This window comes from Eschrichtius robustus, chromosome 10 (genome assembly GCF_028021215.1).
Source record: "Eschrichtius robustus isolate mEscRob2 chromosome 10, mEscRob2.pri, whole genome shotgun sequence".
In the NCBI taxonomy this organism is placed as follows: domain Eukaryota; kingdom Metazoa; phylum Chordata; class Mammalia; order Artiodactyla; family Eschrichtiidae; genus Eschrichtius; species Eschrichtius robustus.
Window position 1 is genome coordinate 35,201,072 of NC_090833.1, and position 25,069 is coordinate 35,226,140.

At 34.7% G+C, this 25,069-nt stretch overlaps 1 protein-coding gene across 1 annotated transcript in view; it reads right to left on the reverse strand.

Moving 5' to 3' along the window:
• DCAF10 (DDB1 and CUL4 associated factor 10) overlaps nt 1-25,069 on the reverse strand; it is a 47,171-nt gene that overhangs the window by 17,708 nt on the left and 4,394 nt on the right. The window contains exons 2-3 of the mRNA XM_068553268.1: nt 14,435-14,548; nt 1,215-1,412 (exon numbers count right to left, since the gene is read on the reverse strand). Coding sequence (XP_068409369.1) covers nt 1,215-1,412; nt 14,435-14,548 — 312 coding nt within the window. The remainder of the gene's footprint in view (nt 1-1,214; nt 1,413-14,434; nt 14,549-25,069) is intronic.

Sequence of the window (25,069 nt, forward strand, 5' to 3'; positions counted from 1 at the left end):
CAGGCTCAGTAATTGTGGCTCACGGGCCCAGTTGCTCCGCGGCATGTGGGATCTTCCCAGACCAGGGCTCGAACCCGTGTCCCCTGCATTGGCAGGCAGATTCTCAACCACTGCACCACCAGGGAAGCCCCATATATACTTATTCTAATTGATATTCGATTATCTACCTATCATATTTTTGTGCTTCCTAATTTACCTGTCTTTTTAAAAAAATGATTTTCCCCCCTTCTTCTCTGCCTCTATTGGATTGATTGTATTTTTTAGCTTTTATCCTTCTACTAATTTGGAAGTTATTTATATTCCTATTCAAATTTTATTTCTAAACTAAAAAATAATTAGCCCTAAATTTAAACAGGTACGCTTGTCTTAGTTTAAAGATACTCAGTAGCTCTATGCTTTGCTCAAACAATATGAATAACTAGAAATCTTTAAGAATATCCCCCTAGTTTTACATATGAGCTCTAAAAAGAATATTTCAGAAACATTCCTGGTATATTACTGTACTGTCATTTTACCAAAGCTAGCAACAGGAATATTATAATTATTTCCCAAACTTCAACTCTTTCAATTCTCTATAAGGAGATAGTCTACTGAAGTGTTTCACAACACAGGCATTAGTGACATTTTAGATGGGATGACTGGTCCCCTGTGCAAACTGTCCCATGCACTGCAGAATGTTTAGAAACTCTGATCCCTGCTGACTAAATGCCAGTAGAAATCCTCCTCTCTTCTCCTGTAGTGACAACTAAAACTGTACCACACATTATTTCCAAACATTCCCCTAAGGATCAGTACCACTCCAACTGAGAAACCACTCTTTTAATGCATGAAAACAAAGTGCAAAAATTACAAAATAGATTTAGAATTGAAGGACCAAAGAGTGAAAAACATTTCAGTTCCACAAAGGAAATAATAACAAAAATATTTTTCCTTAAATTCCTTAAATTCACGAAACTCATCTTATAAACCAGTTTTCATCATTAACTATATTACTTGGTCTCCTTTCCACATAATTTTCTCCAAGTTTTTTAGTCACAATATGTGACTAAGTGCAAGGAATAAAAGATGGAATCACTTTCTGATTGTTTTTTCCCAAAGCCAGTTTCTTTCTCCTAAAGAGATATGAGAGCTAAGACAGAACACTGAATTTGTTTACCATCTTAAAAACATTTTTTTGTTGTTCATAATCCTAACATGATCTCCTATTCACAAACCTGTTGGTGTCCCAAATAATGACATTTCCATCAAATCCTGACGTTACTAAGAGTCTTGTATTAGTATCATATTCGATGTTCTTCACCCAGCTAGTGTGACCATGTAAAGTGCATACTTTGCTGTTCAGTTTTCTCAGATCCCATAGTGCTATTGTAGTGTCATCAGAGCAGGTAGCAAACAGCCGGTTATCAAGAAATCTACAAAGCAGAAAAGAAAAACTAGTTCATTTAATCTCTTATTAAAGAAAAACTGAGAAGCAGTCTCTGTATTAGGAATCAAGAAAACAAATCAAAAAAGGACTACAAACTCACTGTATAAACCCAGTGATTCTAATATATAATAAATAGTAAGTATAATTCACATAACCACAGAGAAGGATATTATGATTTAGTGAGGGCCATGTTGCAATTTTATCTGTTTTACATTATTGCTTTTTATTCAAAACTAGAAGTAGGGGTGGGTGTTTAGAGAACAGTGCTAGAGAAAACGAATTTTAGAATCTGTATAGGAAACACAAATGGTGAGAGACAATTTAATAGGAGACAGGAGATTTTGAACACTTAATTGCAAGTGAAACATGTTAAGCATAAAGTGTTCAAAATTATGAGAAATATTTACTCTGCTACCAATAACATCTCTATTTAGAGTACATTTCTCTTTAGAATACATTTACATACAAAAATTGCTACTAAAGTGCCATAATTTTTAATCTATTAATTCAAAGCCATTCCCCAAATAATCTCACTTCTAGGACAACCAAGAAGAAATGGAAAAATTCTTAAAAAGGTACAGTTTCCCAAGACTGAACCAGGAAGAAGTAGAAAATATGAACAGATCAATTACCAGCAATGAAATTGAATCAGTAATTTAAAAACTCCCCACAGGGAATTCCCTGGCAGTCCAGTGGTTAGGACTCTGCGCTTTCACTGCCGAGGGCCCAGATTCAATCCCTGGTCTGGGAACTAAGATCCCGAAAGCTGTGTGGCGCAGCCAAATAAATAGATAAATAAATTTTCTTTTTTTTAATAAATTTATTTATTTATTTATTTATTTATTTATTTTTGGCTGCATTGGGTCTTCATTGGTGCACGCGGGCTTTCTCTAGTCGTGGCGAGCGGGGGCTACTCTTCATTGTGGTGCGCGGGCTCCTTCTCATTGCGGTGGCTTCTCTTGTTGCAGAGCATGGGCTCTAGGCACGCGGGCTTCAGTAGTTGTGGCACGCGGGCTCAGTAATTGTGGCATGCAGGCTCTAGAGCGCAGGCTCAGTAGTTGTGGCGCACAGGCTTAGTTGCTCCGCGGCATGTGGGATCTTCCCGGACCAGGGCTTGAACCCGTGTCCCCTGCATAGGCAGGCAGATTCTTAACCACTGCGCCACCAGGGAAGTCTGATAAATAAATTTTTAAAAGGTAAAGAGTAAAAATAGGGCTTCCCTGGTGGCACAGTGGTTAAGAATCTGCCTGCTAATGTAGGGGACACGGATTTGAGCCTGGTCCAGGAAGATCCCACATGCCGCGGAGCAACTAAGCCCGTGCGCCACAACTACTGAGCCTGTGCTCTAGAGCCTGCGAACCACAACTACTGAGCCCATATGCCACAACTACTGAAGCCCGTGCACCTAGAGCCTGTGCTCCGCAACAAAAGAAGTCACCTCAATAAGAAGCCCATGCACCACGACGAAGAGTAGCCCCCTCTTGCCGCAACTAGAGAAAGCCCGCACGCAGCAATGAAGACCCAACGCAGCCAAAAATAAATAAAATTAATTAATTAATTAATTAAAAAAAAAACAAAAAACAAGGAACCTGTGCTACTCTATAGCACAGGGAACTCTACTCAGTACTCTGTAATAACTATATGGGAAAAGACTCTGAAAAAGTGTGTATATATATATATATATATATATATATATATATATATATATATATATATATATATATATATATATAAAATTAAATCACTTTGCTGTACACCTGAAACTAACAAAACTAACAAACTATACTCCAATATAAAATAAATTTTTTAAATTTAAAAAAATTAAAAAAAACGACTTAGGGTGGGAAGCTGTTGTTACTTAGTGATTATATATATTTCAAAATAATTTTATGGCTATGCATAAATTAGTTTGTAAACTACATTAATAAATTAATAAGATTTTTAAAAAAACTTAAAAGCTTTTGTACAGCAAAGGAAACTATTGACAAAATAGTTTGAAAAGACAACCTACTGAATGGGAGAAGATACTGCAAATGATACAACTGATAAAAGGTTAATATCCAAAATATATAAACAGCTTATACAACTCAACATCAAAAAATACTTTTGGCCAACCGCATCATTGTGATTAAAAAAAAAAATACTAACAACCCATCCTTTAATTTTTAATTTTTCCAAAGAGAAAATGCAGATGGCCAAAAGGCACATGAAAAGATTAAAAAACCACAATGAGGTATCACCTCACACCTGTCAGAATGGCTATCATCAAAAAGAACACAAATATCAAATGTTGGTGGGTATGGGGAGAAAAAGGAACCCTCATACACTGCTGGTGGGAATGTAAATGGGTACAGGCACTGTGGAAAACAGTATAGAGGTTTCTCAAAAACTAAAAATAGAACTACCATATGACCCAGCAATTCCACTCCTGGGTATATATCTGAAAAAAACAAAAACACTAATTCAAAAAGATACATGCACTCCAATGTTTACAGCAGCATTATTTACAATTGCCATGGTATGAAATCAACCTATGTGTCCATCAACAGATGAATGGATAAAGATGTGTTATATATATACAATCGAATACTACTCAGCCATAAAAAGGAATGAAACTTTGCCATTTGCAGCAACATGGATGGACTTAGAGGGCATTATGCTAAATGAAATAAGTCAGACAGAGAAAGACAAATACTATATGATATCACTTATATGTAGAATCTAAAAAATACAACAAACTAGTGAATAAAACAAAAAAGAAGGCAGACACAGATATAGAGAATAAATAAGTGGTTACCAGTGGGGAGAGGGAAGCAGGGAGGGGCAGGAGAGGGGTAGGAGGGAGGAAAAAAAATGGGGTTATTATGGGATTATATGAAATCATCTGTGTGAAACTTTTGAAAATTGTAAAGCACTACAGAACTTTAAAAAATCTTTCATTCAGTAAAAAAAGAGAAAACATACCATCATTTTTTATCTATTAATTCAAAAGCATTCCCCAAATAATCTCACTTAGCAACATTTTATTAGGACCAGTCAAGATTACAAAATAGGTAATTAACAGTTTTCCAAGGCAATAGAAATAAAAGCAAAAATACATAAATGGGACCTAATCAAACTTATAAGCTTTTGCACAGCAAAGGAAACCATAAACCAAATGAAAAGACAACCTATGGACTGGGAGAAAATGCTTGCAAACGATGTGACCTCCAAGGGCTTAATTTCCAATATATACAAACAGCTTGTACAACTCAATAACAAAAAAACAAACAACCCAATCAAAAAATGGGCAGAAGACCTAAATAGGCATTTCTCCAAAGAAGACATACAGATGGCCGGTAGGCACATGAAAAGATGTTCAACACTGCTAATTATTAGAGAAATGCAAATCAAAACTACGATGAGGTATCACCTTACAAAATGGCCATCATTAAAAAGTGTACAAATAACTAATGCTGGAGAGGGTGTGGAGAAAAGGGAACCCTCCTACACTGTTGGTGGGAATGTAAATTGGTATATCCACTATGGAAAACAGTATGGAGGTTCCTTAAAAAACTAAAAATAGAATTGCCATATGATCCAGCAATCCCACTCCTGGGAATATATCAGGAAACTCTAATTCAAAAAAAGACATGTACCCCAATGTTCATTGCAGCACTATTACAATAGCCAAGACATGGAAGCAACCTAAACATCCATGGACAGATGAACAGATAAAGAAGACATGATATATATGTACAGAGGAATACTACTCAGCCATAAAAAAGAATGAAATAATGCCATTTGCAATAACATGGATGCACCTAGAGATTATCATACTAAGTGAAGTAAGACAGAGAAAGACAAATATGGTATGATATCACTTATATGTGGAATCTAAAAGATGATACAAATGAACTTATTTACAAAACAGAAACAGACTCACAGCCCTAGAAAACAAACTTATGGTTACAAAAGGGGAAAGGGGGGTGGATAAACTAGGAGTTTGGGATTAGCAGATACAAACTACTATATAGAAAATAGATAAACAACAAGGTCCCACTGTATAGCACAGGGAACTATATTCAATATGTTGTAATAAACCATAATGGAGAGAATATGAAAATATATATATATATAACTGAATCACTTTGCTGTATATCAGAAAATACAACATTGTAAATCAACTATACTTCTATAAAAACAAAAACAAAATAGACAATTAAAATACTCTATAATTCAGATTTTTAATTATTTTACACTAATTTCTCAATCCTTAGTGAGAATACATTGTATACAAACACTTAAAAAATAATAACCTACCTATCACATTTTAATTTCTGCTTAATTCAACATTAGGATGCTTTCTCTAACATATTCTTTTATATATAACTACCCAATCTCTCACAGAAGAAATGAATTCTGGAGTTTCTTCTAAGATGTATATATATATAATTATTTTGAATTATTATTATTTAGAATTATATATAATTATTTTGTCTCAGAAATCAATCTCAATATCCACAACACCATAATGGCCTTCCTGAAACTAACACGATTTTAAAATCCCAGGCTTTTGTACAGGCTGTTTCTGCTACCTGAAACCACATCCTCCCTACCTCTTGACCTGGATAACACTTGCTTTCTTTTTAATAGCCAGCTATCATCCCTTCCAGGAAGGCTTCTCTCTCTATCCAGCCTGGGCCAGATTTACTGATCTTCTATTTCCCAAAGCACTCTACAGTTCTATGGTAATACTTAATGTTACAGTGTAAGGAATAAATTTACAAGGCTATAAACTCCTTGAAGGCAGGGGAAACCTGTCTGCATAATTCATGATTAGATCTGCAGTACCCAACACACACAGTCCCACTCACAAATATTTATTAAATGAATGAATAAGATAGAAGTTCACTGCCTAGTGGAGAAGACATTATAAATACATAGTTATACAAAATAAATGTGTGGGGAGTAAGCAAAGAAAAGAGGATGGTTAGGACAGGTTTCATGGTGGTGTCATTTGAACTGACTTTAAAAAAATGAGCAGGAACCCTAAGTGGCCAAGGGGTAAGCAAAGGTACAAAGGTGTGTACGGGGATGGTGTACTCTGAGAGGCAACAGCAGTTAGAAGTGCTGTGTGTGGAAAAGTAGAGACAAGTAGAGAATATATCATGGTATTATTCTATAGTGGTTCCCAATAACTATTTCTTAATTATAAATACATGCCCATTGAAAATATTTTTTTAAATGGAAAAAAATCCACCACCAAAAATAACCACTGTAATTGATATTTAGCCTAATTCATGTATTTCAAGCCTAATACTATTTCATAACTATTTTGCCATGTCATTAAAGATTTATTGACAAAATAATTCTTTTTTTTTTTTAAGGAATTCCTTTATTTTTATTATTTATTTATTTATTTATTTATTTTTGGCTGTGTTGGGTCTTCGTTTCTGCGCAAGGGCTTTCTCTAGTTGTGGCGAGCGGGGGCCACTCTTCATCGCGGTGCGCGGGCCTCTCACTATCGCGGCCTCTCTTGTTGCGGAGCACAGGCTCTAGACGCGCAGGCTCAGTAATTGTGGCTCACAGGCCCAGCTGCTCCGCGGCATGTGGGATCTTCCCAGACCAGGGCTCGAACCCGTGTCCCCTGCATTGGCAGGCAGATTCTCAACCACTGCGCCACCAGGGAAGCCCCAAAATAATTCTTAATGGTTGAATAGCATTCACCGTATGAGTGAACCATAATCTTTTCTCTTTTTTAAACTAATTTGCAATTTTTGGATGTTTAGATTGCTGCCAATTTATTACTATTCAAAACACTATGATGAATATGCTAACAGCCAAATATTAATCACATTCCTAGTTATTTTTCTAAATACATTTCCAGAAAAATGTATTGTTAAGTAAAAAGGGATTTTTTTAAAAGGTAAGGCTTTTGCTACATATAGACAAATTGTCCTCAAAAGAACATACCAATATCTAGTTCTACCAGCGGTTACAAGAGTGTCCGCTTCTCCAAACTCTTCCCACACAGGTATTTTTTTAATAGGAAAAAAATATCATCTTGTTTTAAGTTGAAACTTACTTTTAGTAAAGTTGAACTTTTTTCAGATTAATTGGAAGATTATATTTCTTTGGGGAATTGCTATTCATGTTCCTTGCTGATTTTCCTCTTGCAATATTATTTTTATTGAGTTACAAGATCTGTTTATAATATGACTAATATTCTTCAGTTTTTCAAATACAGTATGTTGAATATGTTTTCCATATGTTTCTATCTTTAAATGTGGTTCACATTGAAATTTAATTATTATATTGTCAAATCCATTTTTTCCCCTTATAGTTTTACCTTTACTGATGAGGCTTTTAAAAGTAAAAATATTTCAATGACTTCCACACTTGACAGGAATTAGACGATTTAAAAAAATATAAAATAACAAAGGCTACTGGAAAGTCAAGTCAGACTTTTAAAATAAATTGATCATCATCATAGAAGCATCTTTATATATTTGAAAAATTTAGGGAAAAAAAACACTAAGCTATTTTATTTCGTACAGAAAATAATGCACATATGGATTCAAAATCCCAGTGGGATTATATTGCTGTAGGCCGCAGTGGTCCACCCTGAAGGGTTTTAAGCAAGAAAGTGACATGATTGGTTAAGACTTTCAGAAGGATCTCTGAGCTGGCTAGGTTCCAAAACTATATTCATAAAAAATAAAATAAAGGGAGGGATTGGTTTAAAAATTTTTGTCAGTAAGGCCACTGAAAAAAATTACTATTGTTGCATGGATATTTTAATATCAGTAATTCATAAAATATAATCATGGAACAAAAGTTAATAATTTTTAATTGAATAAGTTTACTTTAATGAAAAATTCAATACTTAGACTTTAGTTTTCTCATTTTTGCCTCAAAGTATTACCTGTTAAAAATTTTGGTACTGGAGAATCATTGGTAAAGAGAGTAGATAAATTATAGAAAATTAAGAATGTAGACTAGGAGACCAGTTAAAAAGCACCCTCAACAATTCTTATCCCAAAGTAAGCAGACACAGAAAGTGTAAAGTGGTAGGTAAGTCTTGGAGGTCTGGCCCAATCCTCTCAAATTAAAACTTAGTCTACCTAATAAGTTAATAATTATAAAGTATTTTTAACTACATGGTCTCTAATAAACAAGAGACACTCCTTCACACACACTGAAATCTCTGAGTTTCTGAATTACAGAACTTTTCCATATGTCTCCATTAAACTCCAATATATGACTATAACAGCTCTGGATAAATTGAGGTCTTCATTATCAGAGGATGATTGGTAAAGGATAACAGCAATTGAAATTGAATTTTCTTAAAACAGGTACCAACATTTCATTGTACAAGGGAAAGAAAGTGTTGTATATTAAAAAAAAAAACTAAAAATCATCAAAAAAGGCCTTTTTAAATTTATTTAACTATATGCAAATTCTTAGAACAAGAATAAATTAAATGTTTGGGTTTTTTGCATAATCTTTCCAATGAAATTATGAAGCACAATATGACATCCTTACTTCATATCTGAATTTTGTACTATAATAAAAAGAGGGCCATTTCTGTATAACATTCAAGGTCTTTATCAATTTTCCCAAAGGCCTTTCCTTAGTCCTGTGGGATAGTCACATAATTCTTTGAAGTTTCTATCATGTCATCATTTCTGTCGTTCTCTTTTCTCTAATTGATAACTAGTCTAACTCGGTCAGATCCTCATTTGCCAATGATTTTCACCAGTTCTCTAACATCACTCTCAAGGCCTTGCAAAATTTTACATCCTTTGCAAGATCAGAAATTTCATGTTCCCCATGATAAGCACTGCTCCTACATTATATTGTTTGAAATGTAACAATCAGGAAAAGACCAACAAAGACAGTGGGAGGGAAAAGCAGATCCTGGAATATTTAAATGGGTACTAATTTTTTAACTGCCATATCACTAAGTAAATATTCTTAGGATAACCTCAGTTCCCCCTCTAACCTCATAACTGGGGGACCTTGATTATTAAATGGACTCTTAAATCTTCATACAGAGTCCTCATGAATGAGAAGTAAGGCTGTGTATTGGGCTTAAGAATTTAAATTACATATTTTTTCCCTTACTTTCATATGAAGCAACAGAAAATACTCTCCACAACTATCAATATTTTTATTTTACAATATAAGCAAACCTCAAAACTAAGAAATGAACAGAAGACATTACTAAGTATGTGGAAAATGACTATCTAGAACCAAACCAGGAAATGCATACCCATATCTCTGAACAGTACAGTGAGGTGGTCTAATGGAACTGAGTATGAATTCCAGCTCTACCACTTCCTATAAAAAGACCCCGGGGAAATCTCTTTATCTGAGTTGCAGTTTCTTCATTCCTTAAAATGGACAATATCTGTCTCACATCGGGATACTGTGAGGATTAAACAATATAATGTATCAAATGTGCTTCACAAAAGGTTTGGCACATGGTAAGCACTCAAAAAATTAATAAGTAATACACAATTAAGCTCATGCTAGAGGACCCTTCAGATCTTACTCAAAACATTTAAGTGATATGTACTTCTAAATAGCTTCAAAATCTGTTTTTCTAACAAACAGATAAGAAGCAAATTCAAATTTGTAGGTGTGGGGTACTAGGGCAGGCACATTGATAGCAGCAAATGAGAAATGACATTGAAAAAGAACACAAATTCTAATAGCAAATTAGAGGTCATTTTGAGTAGGGGCAAACAACTTGACATGTCTTTTTGAGATAAGAAATTTTTAAATTGTAAAATATTAGAAACATAAAGAAAATTATGAAGAATATAACAAACATCTGTGATACCCACCACCCAGCTTTATCAAATATTAACATTTGGTTATATTTCAGATTTTTTTTGAACATTACAAACACAATTGAAGACCCCTGTATATCCCTCCCCAATCCCACTCCCCTCCCTCCCTCTCCAGGGGGAACCACTATCCAAAATTTGTTGTTTGTCACTCCCCTTGCAAGTTTTTAATACTATGAATTCATAAGTATGTATCCATAAGTAATTTACAGTTTTGTTTTGCATTCAACTTATTCTGTAAATATTTAATGAGCACCCACTATGTGGCACAGTTCTAGGTGCTAGGGATAGAGCAGAGAACAAACAAACAAATACATGCCTTCATCACGTTTATGTTTATTTATTTTTAAACTTTATATAAGTGGTATCACACTGTACAGCTCATTCTACAATTTGCTTTTCTGGCTCGACCTTGAATTTCTGATATATCTCAGATGCTGATGCTTCTAGTTCATTTATTTTAACTGATGTATAGTATTCCATCGTATGAGTATACAATTCATTTATCTTCCTCTTGATGGAGATTTGTTTTCAACTTCTATTACTAACGATGCTGTAATGAACCTTCTTTAGACATTTCCTTGTTCACATGTGCTTTAATTTATTTTAAACAATCGATCTTCAATTTTACCAGATATTGCTAAATTGCTCAAAATAATTTTACCAATTTATATTCCATCAATAATGTCTAAGAGTTTCTATTTCTCAGCATCTTTGTCAATATTTGATATTTCTTCATTGTTATTTTTATTTGCATTTCCATGATAACTAGTAAGCTTGAAAATCTTTCCATATTTATTGCTCATTTTAGGCATACTGGAGTAAATAAAATATATTATTAAAAATTAATTTCAGGGGCTTCCCTGGTGGCGCAGTGGTTGGGAATCCGCCTGCTAATGCAGGGGACACGGGTTCGAGCCCTGGTTCAGGAAGATCCCACATGCTGCGGAGCAGCTAGGCCCGTGTGCCACAACTACTGAGCCTGCGCTCTAGAGCCCACGCACCTAGAGCCGGTGCTCCAAGACGAGAGAGGCCACTACAATGAGAGGCCCGCGCATGGCAATGAAGAGTAGCCCCTGCTCACCGCAACTAAAAAAAAAAGAAAGCCCACGCACAGCAACAAAGACCCAACGCAGCCAAAAATAAATAAAAACTTAAAAAAAAAAAAAAAAGAAATGTATTTCCAATAAAAATTAAAAAAAAAAAAAAACTTCTAAAAAAAAAAATTAATTTCATGTCTTTTTTTTAATGTTACTAGACAATTTTTAATTTAAAATTATAATTTTATTGGATAGTGCTAATCTAGAGTTTTCATTTTAACTTTGTTTTAAATGCACCCTCCCCCACAAAAATCCTAAATTATTATCTTTCTGCTATTAATAATTAATAACATTTACAATTTCACTGAATCAAAATTCTTTATTCTGGAATAACAATTTACCTGGATATGAAATGGTATTAAACATTACTTTGTCTTAGTATTTAAGATATTACTCCTTTTTCTCCTAGCATCAACTGTTGTTGATAAGAAACCAGTCAGTTTAATTATCGTACCTCTGTAGGTAATCTGGCCTCTAACTTTGGTGGCTTTTAAGATTTCCTCTTTATCTGATATTCCAGAATTTCACCACAACCTGTCTAGATGTAGCTTTATCTTTGTTTAACCCACTTGATTCTAGAGTTTACTTTTTTTTTATTAATTAATTTATTTATTTTTAAATTTTTTTGGCTGTGTTGGGTCTTTGTTTCTGTGCGAGGGCTTTCTCTAGTTGTGGCAAGCAGGGGCCACTCTTCATCGCGGTGCGCAGGCCTCTCACTATCGCGGCCTCTCGTTGCGGAGCACAGGCTCCAGACGCGTAGGCTCAGTAGTTGTGGCTCACGGGCCCAGTTGCTCCGCGGCATGTGGGATCTTCCCAGACCAGGGCTTGAACCCGTGTCCCCTGCATTGGCAGGCAGATTCTCAACCACTGCGCCACCAGGGAAGCCCTAGAGTTTACTTTTGATTCAAGGATTCAGGTCCTTCTTCAATGCTGAAAATTCTCAGCCTTTGTGTCTTCAAAATTTAGTTCTCCTCCAATCTCTGCAACTTCTTTCTTCTGTAACTGAGATATTATACATCTCAATCAATCTCTGGGTGAATTTTTTAGTAATATTTTCTAACCCATTAATTCATCAGTGATGTAAAGGGTAATATTTATCCCGTTTATTAAGTTTTTTGATATACCAACTATATTTTTAATTTACAAAAGTTCTAGTTGGTTTTTTTCCACATTAACCTATTTTTTTTCCATAATTTTGAGCTCTCTATTAATGGGAAGTATCCCTTAACTTATTTCTTTGAGCATCCTAAAAATGCTTTAAAGTTTCTTCCAATCAATGGAATAGTATGCAGCCATTAAAAAGAATAAAATCATCCCATGGGTACAAATATGGAATGATCTTAAATATGTCATTAAGTGAAAAAGCCAACGTATATAATAGTATGTGCAGAATGCTACCACTTATATAAAAGTTTATGTATATGTGTGTACATATGCTTGTACATGCATGAACTATCTCAGAAAGGATAGCAAGAAACGTAATAGTGGTTGCCTCTGGGGAGGGGAACTGGGTGGCTAGGGGACAGAGGTGGGAGACAGACTTACTTTTCACTGTTTACCCTTTTGTACCTTTGAATTTTGTACCACGTGCATGTATTACCTAGTCGAAAAAAAATAAATAATTCATTTTTTAAAATAAAGTCTTTGTTGGACTACTCCAAAAAATTAATTTCATCCAGAGAAAATGCCTGTTCTAGTTGCTGGTTTTGTTATGATATTAATATTAGATATCTTCATGAGTTTGGGAATTTTGGTTATAGGCTTATTTTGAGCAAGAAAGATTTAAAAATTTTTTCTCTCTCTTTCTTCCTATTTAATGGTTTTATAGTTGCCCCCACTTGGATTTCTGGAACCAAATCCACTACTAGGCCTCATAATGACATTAAGGCCTCCAGTTTCATGATAATATTGCAGCTATCACATATATACCTTCAATCACTGACTCAACAATGGCTTCATTCAATTCCTGGTCATGAAGCTGTATTTTTATCATCTGAAACCTACAGCCCCAGGTAACTAATAGCTTTTTCCTTTTTTCAGCCTCATTCCAACTAAACCCCTGGCTTCATATAGTAATTCTGGCTCTGGTTCCTGCCTCACATGAAACAATTTTAGCATTTTTGATTCCTGACAGGAGCTAAACTACTATATGTCAGTGCCTGACTGAAAACCCAGTGGGCTTATGGTTTCAACCCTGTAACAGCTTTGTGTCTGTGTTCCAGTCTGGCCATATGGCCACAAAGACGTTTATGTTGTTTCAGAGCCTGGCTGTATCTTTTGTGCTATTTAATCTATTGTTCTGTATGTTTGGAGCCAGAGGTTACATCAAAATTCAATATGTCACCTTGACTGGAAGTAATTTCCTCATTTTTTTTGAACATTAAAAGTAATCATTATGAAACTCATATAATCTCATTATATAAAGTTTAGAAAATAGAAAATTACTCATAATCCATTCATTCTAACACATCCACTGTAAGCATTTAAAAATATTTCCTTCTAATCTTTTTCTTCTGCATCATGTCATATTTATATAATTTTTATGATTTTAACCTGTACTATCGCAAGCATTTGTCCATGCTGATATGTAGTCTCTGTAACCATCATTTTAATGACTCCATATTAGTCCACCAAGCTATTCAACTGTTATTTACTTCCCACATTATTGAGAATTTAAGGAGCTTCCAACAATGCTATAAAGAAGTTTTTCTGTGCATATGTGTTTTTTTCCCTCAATAGTATGAATTTGGGGGCTGCTAGTGAGAGAGGCTAAGCAATGGGACTGCCCAAAAGCATTACAGGACTATTATAATACATGGCTGAGATTCATAATGATGACCCTAATACACAAGGAGAAAAGGTGAGATCATATGGAAGTGAAAATGTATTTCAGAAAGATTCCAATCCAAAATGGTTAACAGTAAGTTTTGTAATTAAAGGGATAAGTTTCACAATTCCAAATGTGTATCACTTAGTACTGCTGGACAAGGCATTATAAATTTTCATTAACTTCCAAAACAGAATATTTTGGGTCACATTAATAAAGTTCACTTTTTCACTACAATACTAACCTTATATTATTTACACAGTCTTCATGAGCTTCAGAAAGTGTTTTTATGTGCTTTGAAGATATAGGATCAAAAAGCAGAACTTCAGTCTGTTCACAAGCAACTGTCAGCACTGACCTGGAAGCAAATGACACATTTCTCTTATTTAGTTTTTTAGCATTCTCTGGTTATTGATATTCAACTATTTATAACTACACAAGTTATAGATGAATAACTTCTTTTTGTCCACATTAGTAGCAGATATTTAAAAGACTGACACTATTCACTGTTGAAAGTAGTAGTAGGAAATGGTACTCTCATACATTATGGTGAAGTGTAAACTGGTGCGGCTTGTGTGGAGAGTACCAGTATCTATCAAAATTTTAAACATGCATACCTTTTGACTCAGCAATTTTTTTCTGGGAATTCGATCTAGAGAAATAATCATTTCTAAATACAAAGAAGCACATTTAAAGATATGCTTCATTGTAGGGAGAAATTGAAAGTAACCTAAATGTACATAAAAGAAGGAATGGTTGATTATATAAGCCATAGTATATAATACTTTACAATATAGTACAACATTTAAAAAGAAAGGGATAACTTTATGTGGATATGAAGAACTCTAAAACATATTTTTAAATGAGAAAAGCTGGTTGCAGAAAAACATGCATAAATGAGGCAACTTAGGAAAAAAATCATATACAACAAAATTAGGTATTTCTTCATCAGTATCTATAAAAATGCACTGAAAAGGTCTAGCATATACCCTACCAAACCAGTTTGATATAGTCAAACTTAACCTTTTCCTTTATGGATTTTTAGTATTATCTCTTGTTTCAGCCCTTTCCTATTACAAAGTTGTATTTTTATAAACCTTTTATAAACCCCATTTTGATTTCTGAAAATCTATTGTCATTTATTTTGCCTTAGTTTTCTGTAGGCGCTGATCTTTCAGATTCAGACCTAGCAGATGAAATCCTGAGTCTTTGAAAGTTCAGGTCTTCTCAATTTATAGTTCCAATAACAAATGGTATTTTTACACTTTAAGATGAAAGTGCATAAGATGGAATTTTAAATGGCCAAATTTTTCTATTCAGAACAAACTTTTTAGATAAAGTGGGGAGGGAAAAAAATCTACTAAATTGAAATCTTTTCCATATGTAGTAATCATGAAATTATCCTTTAAAGGGTGTCTGCATAAACCCTTTTGTGAGGTATCTGGATTTCAAAAATTTACTAATATGTGAAGGATTTTTGTAGGATTTTTGTGCTAGTTGACCATCATGAGGAAAAGTATTCAAATTAATATATGTAATTTTAGAAGATGTATAAATAATCATTTCTTTTTGTTGGTCAGAAGAGTCATGAAATGAAATTTTCTCCTTTTTGTGCATAAAAGTAATGAATCAATGATTCTGGGAGAGTCTTAATCTTAAACATTGTACATAACAGACCTATTAAAAAAAGGAGAGAGACCTATAAAACTGATAGTCTTTTTTTTTAAATTAATTTATTTTATTTTATTTATTTTTGGCTGTGTTGGGTCTTTGCTGCTGTGCGCAGGCCTTCTCTAGTTGCGGTGAGCGGGGGCTACTCTTCGTTGCGTTGCGCAGGCTTCTCATTGCAGTGGCTTCTCTTGTTGCAGAGCACGGGCTCTAGGCACGCGGGCTTCAGTAGCTGTGGCTTGCGAGCTCAGTAGTTGTGGCTCGCGGGCTCTAGAGCACAGACTCAGTAGTTGTGGCACATGGGCTTAGCTGCTCCACGGCACGTGGGATCTTCCTGGACCAGGGCTTGAACTCGTGTCCCCTGCATTGGCAGGCATATTCCTAACCACTCTGCCACCAGGGAAGCACCATTTTTTTGGTTTTAATACCAAAAAATCTATTACAATAGATTACAATCTATTTTTGTACATGGCATGATTTGTAACTTTTTAAAATGGATGTCATTTGTCCAAACATCAAAGCCTATACTTTTCTAAATGCCACCTTTATCATATACAAGTTTTTTGGGGGGACTCTATATTCTAGTCTATGCAATACCAACACACTATTTTAATTTCTAAAAGGTTTGACAAGTGGCAAAGCAAGCCTCTCATTGCCCTAATAAACATTTTTGGGGGGTGCTAATGTCATACTTTCTCTTTCAAATGAATTTTAGATATAGCATTATCAGGTACTACTAAAAAATATTGTTGGTATTTTTATTGGGATGCAGTAACTTTACAAATTAATTTGGTAGAATTTATATCATACAGTATTGAATCACCCCATCAGTAATATGCATAGTTTCCCACATATTCAAGATTTTCTTAGCAAGAGTATTGTAACAATCCTTGGACCTTTGAACATCCTTATACATTTAGAATTGACTTAGGAAGTTATGTGTACACACACACACACACACGCACAGATCCACATGTGGATTTTTTTTTTTTTATTTCTTTTCTTTTTTCTTTTTTTTTATTTTTGGCTGTGTTGGGTCTTCGTTTCTGTGCGAGGGCTTTCTCTAGTTGTGGCAAGTGGGGGCCATTCTTCATTGCGGTGCGCGGGCCTCTCACTATCACAGCCTCTCTTGTTGCGGAGCACAGGCTCCAGACGTGCAGGCTCAGTAGTTGTGGCTCACGGGCCTAGCTGCTCTGTGGCATGTGGGATCTTCCCAGACCAGGGCTCGAACCCGTGTCCCCTGCATCGGCAGGCAGATTCTCAACCACTGCGCCACCAGGGAAGCCCCACATGTGGATTTTAATTGAGATTGTAATAAATCTAAAGAAAAGTTTGCATAGAATTGACATCTTGACAATATGGAGTCTTCCAATCCTTGAACATGTCATATCTCCATTTACAACAGAGATTTTCTCCATATGGGTCATGCCTATCTTTTGTTGTATCTATTCCTGGGTACTTGAGATTTTTTTTTGATGCTTTTCTAAATGTTCTTTTTAAAATTGTTTCATTTGTTGCTAGTGTACAGAAGAGCAACTGATTTTTAAAATATTATTTATCATCAATCTTGCTATTTAATACTTTATCATAGGTTATTTTAGGTTTTGTCAATAATCATATCATCTACATACAGTTGCTTTGTTCTTTTTTTTAATATAAATTTATTTATTTATTTTTGACTGCGTTGGATCTTTGTTGCTGCGCACGGGCTTTTCTCTAGCTGTGGTAAGTGGGGGCTACTCTTCATTGTGGTGCGTGGGCTCCTCATTGCGGTGGCTTCTCTTGTTGTAAAGCATAGGCTCTAGGCACATGGGCTTCAGTAGTTGTGGCATGTGGGCTCAGTAGTTGTGGCTTATGGGCTCTAGAGCGCAGGCTCAGTACTTGTGGTGCACGGGCTTAGTTGCTCTGTGGCATGTGGAATCTTCCCGGACCAGGGCTCAAACTCATGTCCCCTGCATTGGCAGGCAGATTCTTAACCACTGTGCCACCAGGGAAGTCCCTGCTTTGTTCTTTTTAATACTTTTTTTCCTTGTTGCACTGGCTAGGACTTTCAGTACAATGTTGAATAGAAATGTTAATATAGCGTGCACTCTTATCTTGTTCCTTATCTTCAAGAATACATTCACCATTTCATCATTAAGCACAATGTTTGCTGTAGGGTTTATTTGTTTTGGTAGATTCCTATTATTGGATTAAGGAAATTAATTCTCTTCTACTTCAAATCTGCTGAGTGTTTTTTTCCATTAATATACATTAAAGTATATAAAACATTTTCTAACACTTATTGAAATTATCCTATAGTTTTCTTTTTAATATGTTAATGTAGTGATTTACATTAATTTATTTTCTAATGTCAAATCAATCTTTCATTTCTACCATATTGCTAGATTCAGTTGGCTAAAACGGTGGGTTCACATCTCTGGCTACCCTCCATTTGCAGATCTTGGCCCTGCAATTTCCTCATTGCCTCAATTCTCTAATCCCTTCAAACATAACTTTTTATATCTTACATTAGATACTTATGTTTTTCTCTAGCTTTTCTAATTATTCTCAGTTGGAGGGTTGGTCCAAACCATCTACTCTGCTACTTCTGGAAAGCTACAATCTCTACTTCTTGTATCAGAAATTATGTCCCCCTTTCATTCTGAATATTGTTTATTTGGGTATTCTCTTGATCAGTCTAATGAGTGTTTTTCATTATTCTTTGTCTTTTCAAAGACAGATGTTTCTGTTGAGTATTTCTACTTAATTTTTAGAATTTCACTAATTTTACTCTTTATTGCTGTATTTCTTTCCTTTTACTTTCTTCAGATTTACTTTACTATAACTTCACTATTTTTACTATTTCTTGAGATGGATACTTAGCTAACTAATTTTCCTTGTCTTCCTTTCTAGTTTATTAAAGATTATAATTTTCCTACTAAGTGAGGATTTACTTATATCCCACAACTTTTGCGACATGGTACTTTCATTATCATTTAGTTCTAAATATTTCTAATTTCCATTATCATTTCTACTTTGACTTATGAGTTATTTATAAATGTTTCTTAACTTGAAAATACATGAGGTTTTTCTAGTTATCTTTTTGTTATTAATTTCTAGCAATCACATTATACTGAGAAACTACTTAATGATAATCTTTTGAAACATGTGGCCTTACAAGAGAGCAATTTTTAAATCCTTGTATGTTTGCAAAAAAAAAAACCATGAGGCAGCTGTTACATATAGTCAAATGTGATACTCAAAAAAATATTAAATATTCAATAGTAATATAAATTAACATGAATAAAAATTTTAAAACATTAAAAAATTAAACTAACCTATAGGTTATAAAAATGCTTGCCAAGTGGTATTAGTTCTAACTCAAATTGTTCATCAAATTATTCTAGTAATTCCCGATCATTTATTAATTTTTGGAAATTGTACCCATAATCGTTTTTTTGACCCAAATGCCTTTGTCTGAACCATGAACTGCCACAGGAAATTGCATAAAGCCCCTCCAAGAATTTCCACATTAAATAGGTAGTCATTCATATAAAACACACTTATGGTTACCAAAGGGGAAAGGGAAGGAGGGACGGATAAATAAGGAGTATGGGATTGACAGATACGAAAAACAGGTAAGCAACAAGAATTTACTATATAGCACAGGGAATTATATTTAATATATTGTAACAACCTATAATGGAAAAAAATCTGAAAAAAAATATATAACTGAATCACTTTTCTGTACACCTGAAACTAACATAATATTATAAATCAACTATACTTCAATTTTTAAAAATTCCTCATAAATAGGTAGTCATCAAGTAACCTGTAGACTTGATAAGTAAAAAAAATCACTCTTAATAGCAACAGAATTGTTGATGGGAGCTGAATTCTCTTTTCAGCTTTTGCTGCAGTTAACAGTAAGTATACTAAAAATTTTTTGGCCCTTATAATGCTTGCTGTTAATTTTTATATTCAATTATATTAATAACTAAGTCACAAAATAATTTATTGATACATCATATTTAATGATATCAAACCTAATCCCTCAGCCCAAATGAGACATAATGTAATACAGCAGTTAACAGCATAAACCAGAATACAAATCCTTTATGTTTCATGACCTTTCAGCTTCTCAGTTCTCTCAACTAAATGTTTCTGGTAAAGAGACTACTTATGTTGGCAGTCAAGTTCATTAATAGAGTGTTATTAATGTCCATGGTGGGCATGTATTCAGTGGCTTTTGGCAAACTTATCCCACTAAATAAAGGTGAAATTCAGTTAAGAATGATAAAATTAGGGAAGTACATCCCAGGAGTCATTCATCCATAAACCATCCTCATAGACCTCATTCACCTGCCATGGATTGTATCCTGCAATGGTCATGCACACTTTGCCAAGAGAATTAATGTTTGGATGGTGCCTGCAGTAGTGCCATTACTCTCATCTGACTGCTCTTTTCATCTCTCTGGATCTCCCCAGAGGCTGCAGTTCCCACAAATGACCATGTGAGAATGACTGGGAGAGTGTGTGAGAAAGGCAGGCAGCCCCACACTAAGGGGAGCCAAATGGTCGCTCAGCATTTGCCTATGGATTTTTTTTGTGTGGGGGAGGATACCTGGCATGGGGAGAAGAGCTTAGAGTGGATGCTAAAGCTCTCTAGTGAGATGTTTCTTGGCAGCTTGCTGTGCCAGTTCTTAAATCTTTAGCTGCTATATAATGGGTTACTCTGGGAGATCCTATGGAAGGTGCTTAAGCACTAGGAAGGCACTCAGTGAGCTTGGAGCAGTAACTAACTACTCAACCACCATGGATATATATTAATATTTTAACAACTGGTACAGCTGAACCAATGTGTACTAGCTGAATATCAGGCCTGAATGCAGTATTCTATACATGCCCTTTAGAGCAAGATTTTAAGTGGTGCTGTTTCTATCTTGTGTATCCTTATGTTTGTGTCTGCCTGTTTAACTGAGGTATGCTGTGTATTAAGATCATCCCCTATGATGATAAATTTTTCTCTTTTCTCCTTGAAGTTATCAATTTTTGATGTATATAAATAAAAAAAACTCAATTTCAGAACTGTTTTATCTTCCAGGTGAATTGAGCTATTATCATTATGAAGTAACCTTCTGTCTCTAGTAATTTTTTTTTTTGCCTTAAAGCCTATTTTGTATATTAATATAGCTCACCAGCTTTCTTTTGTTTAGAATGTGTTTGATATGTCTTTCTCTATCCTTCTAGGATGTGTTCGATATATCCTCTCTATCCTATGTACAAGAAGTACTAGTACTTCTATATTATAATTAGTAATATTTGGATTTATTTTCAGCCATTCTTTGTGCTTTTTGTTATACCTTTTCTACTTTTTTCTCCTTTCCCTTTCTTGACTTCTTTTGGAATTATTTCTTCTCATTCCAAAATTTTTCTTCTACTAGTCTGGAAATAATATATTTACTTGTCCTTTGGTGGTACACACACATTAAAGCCTAAAGTTAATATATCACAATTCTCCCTCAAAAAAAAGAAAAAAGGAATTTAGAGCATCCCTTCATAATTTATATGCTATTGTTGTCTACTATTTTAGCTACATCTTTGTTAATCCCAAAAGAGAAAATCAGATTTAATTTTACATACAAATTTTCCACTTCCTTTGTTCTTCATTCCTTCTAATATCTCTGACCTTACAGTTGCGATTGGGTGCATATGTATTTATTTCATCTTTGTTCTTGACAAGAACAAAGAACCTATCTTTGCTAGGTACAGACATCTAGATTGGCAGTTTTTTCCAGCATAGTAAAAAATAATCACGACTGTCCTCTAATTTACATGATTATTGATGACTAATTGGCTTTCACTCACATAGTTACTCCTTTGAAGGTTTTTTTCTCTAGCTTTTATGATTCTATATTTGTTGTCCTGCAGTTTCACTACATGGCTAGGAAGAATTCCTGCTTGGGGTGTGCTGGGCTTCTTAAATCATGGTTTGGTACCTTTCTTCAATTCTGGAAAGCTCTCAGCTATTATTGCTTCAAATTTGTTTTACCCTATTATCTATCTCATTTTCTTTAGGAACTGACCAAGTACATGATATGCATTTTCTCTCTACGCTTCATGTCACTGAGCCTCCTTCATATTTTCAGTCTCTGTCTCTCTTGTCTGCATTTTGGATAACTTCTTCACTTTTATTTTCCAATACACTAATTTTCTCTACAGCAGTGCCTAATGTGTTCTCATAGAGGACAGCCTAAGAAAGTCCCATATTATCTAATCTATTAACATCATATTTCTTTTTTCAAAATGTCATTTTTAGGAGGTGACAGATTTATATTGACAGTGTTGCTATTGCTTAAAACATTTTTGGAATTCTTTAGAAATTACCCTCTAGTCCATGTATCCTTTCTTTTTTTTTTTTTTAAAGTGCCAAATTCTAGTCTGGTCTCTATCGAATTTACAATTTTAATTCTTACCTTCTGTATCACCTCTTCTTTTTGTACTGAGAAGTCCTTGTGACAGTGGTTACGGTATCCAGTAAGCTGATTTAACTCATATATGACTGAAGGATATGAGAAATCATTTCATTTAACACAGTATGTCATTTTCTATAAAACCATTTTTAGTCCTATAAAAATTTGGGGCGTATTAGTAGATGTAGTCAAAAGACCAAAAAATTAAAACACTGAACCATTTTCACCTACCACCTTGACATAAATGAAAAAGTATGGCAATGTGCAATATTGGCAAGGGTATGGGAAGACAAGCACTTTCATATGGGACTGATAGGAATAAGAATTGGTACAGTCTTCACAGAGGGCAATTTAATAATAAGTATCCAAAATCTTCATAACCTTTGACTCATTCTAGGGACTTACCATAAGGGCATACACAAATCTAAAATATTTGTTTAGAGAGAGTTTATTTAAACTAATGAAAAATTTTAAATAATGTTGTAGAAATATATTCATTAACATAAATAATTTGCAATATATGAAAAAAAGCAGGCTACAAAATAGTTGATTCTATTTTTATGTTAAAATAAACATACACAGGGAGTTCCCTGGCAGTCCAGTGGTTAGGACTCGGCACTTTCACTGCCATGGCCTGGGTTCAAACCCTGGTCAAGGAACTAAGATACCACAAGCTGCACAGCGTGACCAAAAAAAAAAAAAAAAAAATTTTTTTTAAATAAATAAAATAAATATATACAAGGAAAAAATTTCCTTAGATAGCCATTCAATCTCTGGGATCATAAATGATATTTAGCTTCTTTTAGTTCATTTACTGCCTATGTTTTCTGAAGTAAGTATGTATTAATTGCATAATTACACATTATCAAATTATTTTAAGTACTAGAGTACCTAACCACCTTTTACAAAAATGTTACTATAGGAAAATGTAGCCCAGATTCAAACAAGAACTATCAGTAATATACTCCTCATTCTAATAGAACTGGCAATGAGAATTCCTTCTTCATAACTCATTCTATCCCTCTCACCCTCTACCTAAAATCCCACCTCCAAAGAGTAGAAACAGCTACTTCTGAAGGCCAGGGGTTGGGAGGAGAGGAACTGGGATATGTTGAAGGGAGGAACTGAAGGGTTATGAGGAATAGACTCCTGGTATTTTGGGAGAAGCTTTAGGAATAGGGCTTGAGGAAGGAAGTGGGGAGAGGAGGTTCCATGGATAAACTTCAGCAAAATAGTTTCTCCCCTCACCAATTTTCTCTGTATTCAGGTGCACAGTCACTGTTACAAGTCAACTGCTATAGGCAGAAACCCCAGAGATCCCAGAACTGAGTCTGATTAAGAAAAAGCATTTGCAACAGTGAAAGGAAACAGGGTGTACTTGCTCAGTGATTCCAGATTCTGCTGCTTTGCTCCTTTGTTAGCACATTTTATGTCTTTCTTCAGCACAATTTTTTACTTTGTTAACCTATCTTCTTTCAGCTTCTCTAACATGACATGCTGCTCCTCCAACCACAGGTCCTTTGACATACCAGTTCCTCCATCTAAAGTATTTCTATCCCCTTCCAAACACTATCTTGACTAATTTATCTTCTACTCATTTTTCCAATCCAGCTCAAGCGTCACTTTCTCAGGGAAACCTTGAAAACTCTAATCCACAAGATTCTTTCAAGCCTGTATCACAATTTGTAAATATACATTAAGAAATGATTTAGTATGGTTATTAATGTCTAGTTGAACCAATAGGTCCCAAGACCAATGAAAGCGGTGCCATTAGCTGGTTTGCTCACCATTGCCACCTCTGCCTCTGGAGCACAGCAAGTGCTCAACAAATATTGGGTTGGCCAAAAGGTTCGTTCAGCTTTTTCTGTAAAATGGCTCTAGTAGCCCTTAGATGTCTTTAACTTCATTCAAAACAATTTTGTTAGATTGTATGTGACAGCTGTCATATCAGTGTGCATTTTTTAAAAACTTATCAAAATTGGTGAATTTTTGTGTAGCCATTTTATTATTGAAGATGGAAGAAAAAAGCAACATTTTTGGCATATTATGCTTTATTATTTCAAGAAAGGTAAAAACACAACTGAAATGCAAAAAAAAGATTTGTGCAGTGCATGGAGAAGGCGCTGTGACTGATCAAACGTGTCAAAAGTGGTTTGCAAAGTTTCATGCTGGAGACTTCTTGCTGGATGATGTTCCATGGTTGGGTAGATCAGTTGAAGTTGATAGAGATCAAATTGAGATATTAATTGAGAACAGTCAACGTTACACCATGCGGGAGATAGCCGACATACTCAAAATACCCAAATCAAGCAATGAAAATCATTTACACCGGCTTGGTTATGTGAATCGCTTTGATGTTTGGGTTCCACATAAGTTAAGCAAAAACACCTTCTTCACCGTATTTCTGCAGCATGCGATTCTCTAATTATACGTAATGAAAACGTTCTATTTTTAAAACAAATTGTGACGGGCAATGAAAAGTGGATACTGTACAATAATGTGGAACGGAAGAGATCGTGGGGCAAGTGAAATGAACCACCACCAACCACACCAAAGGCTGGTCTTCATCTGAAGAAGGTGATGCCGTGTATATGGTGGGATTGGAAGGGAGTCCTCTATTATGAGCTCCTTCCAAAAAAAACCAAACGATTAATTCCAACAAGTACTGCTCCCAGTTAGACCAACTGTAAGCATCACTTGATGAAAAGTGTCCAGAATTAGTCAACAGAAAATGCATAATCTTCCATCAGGATAAC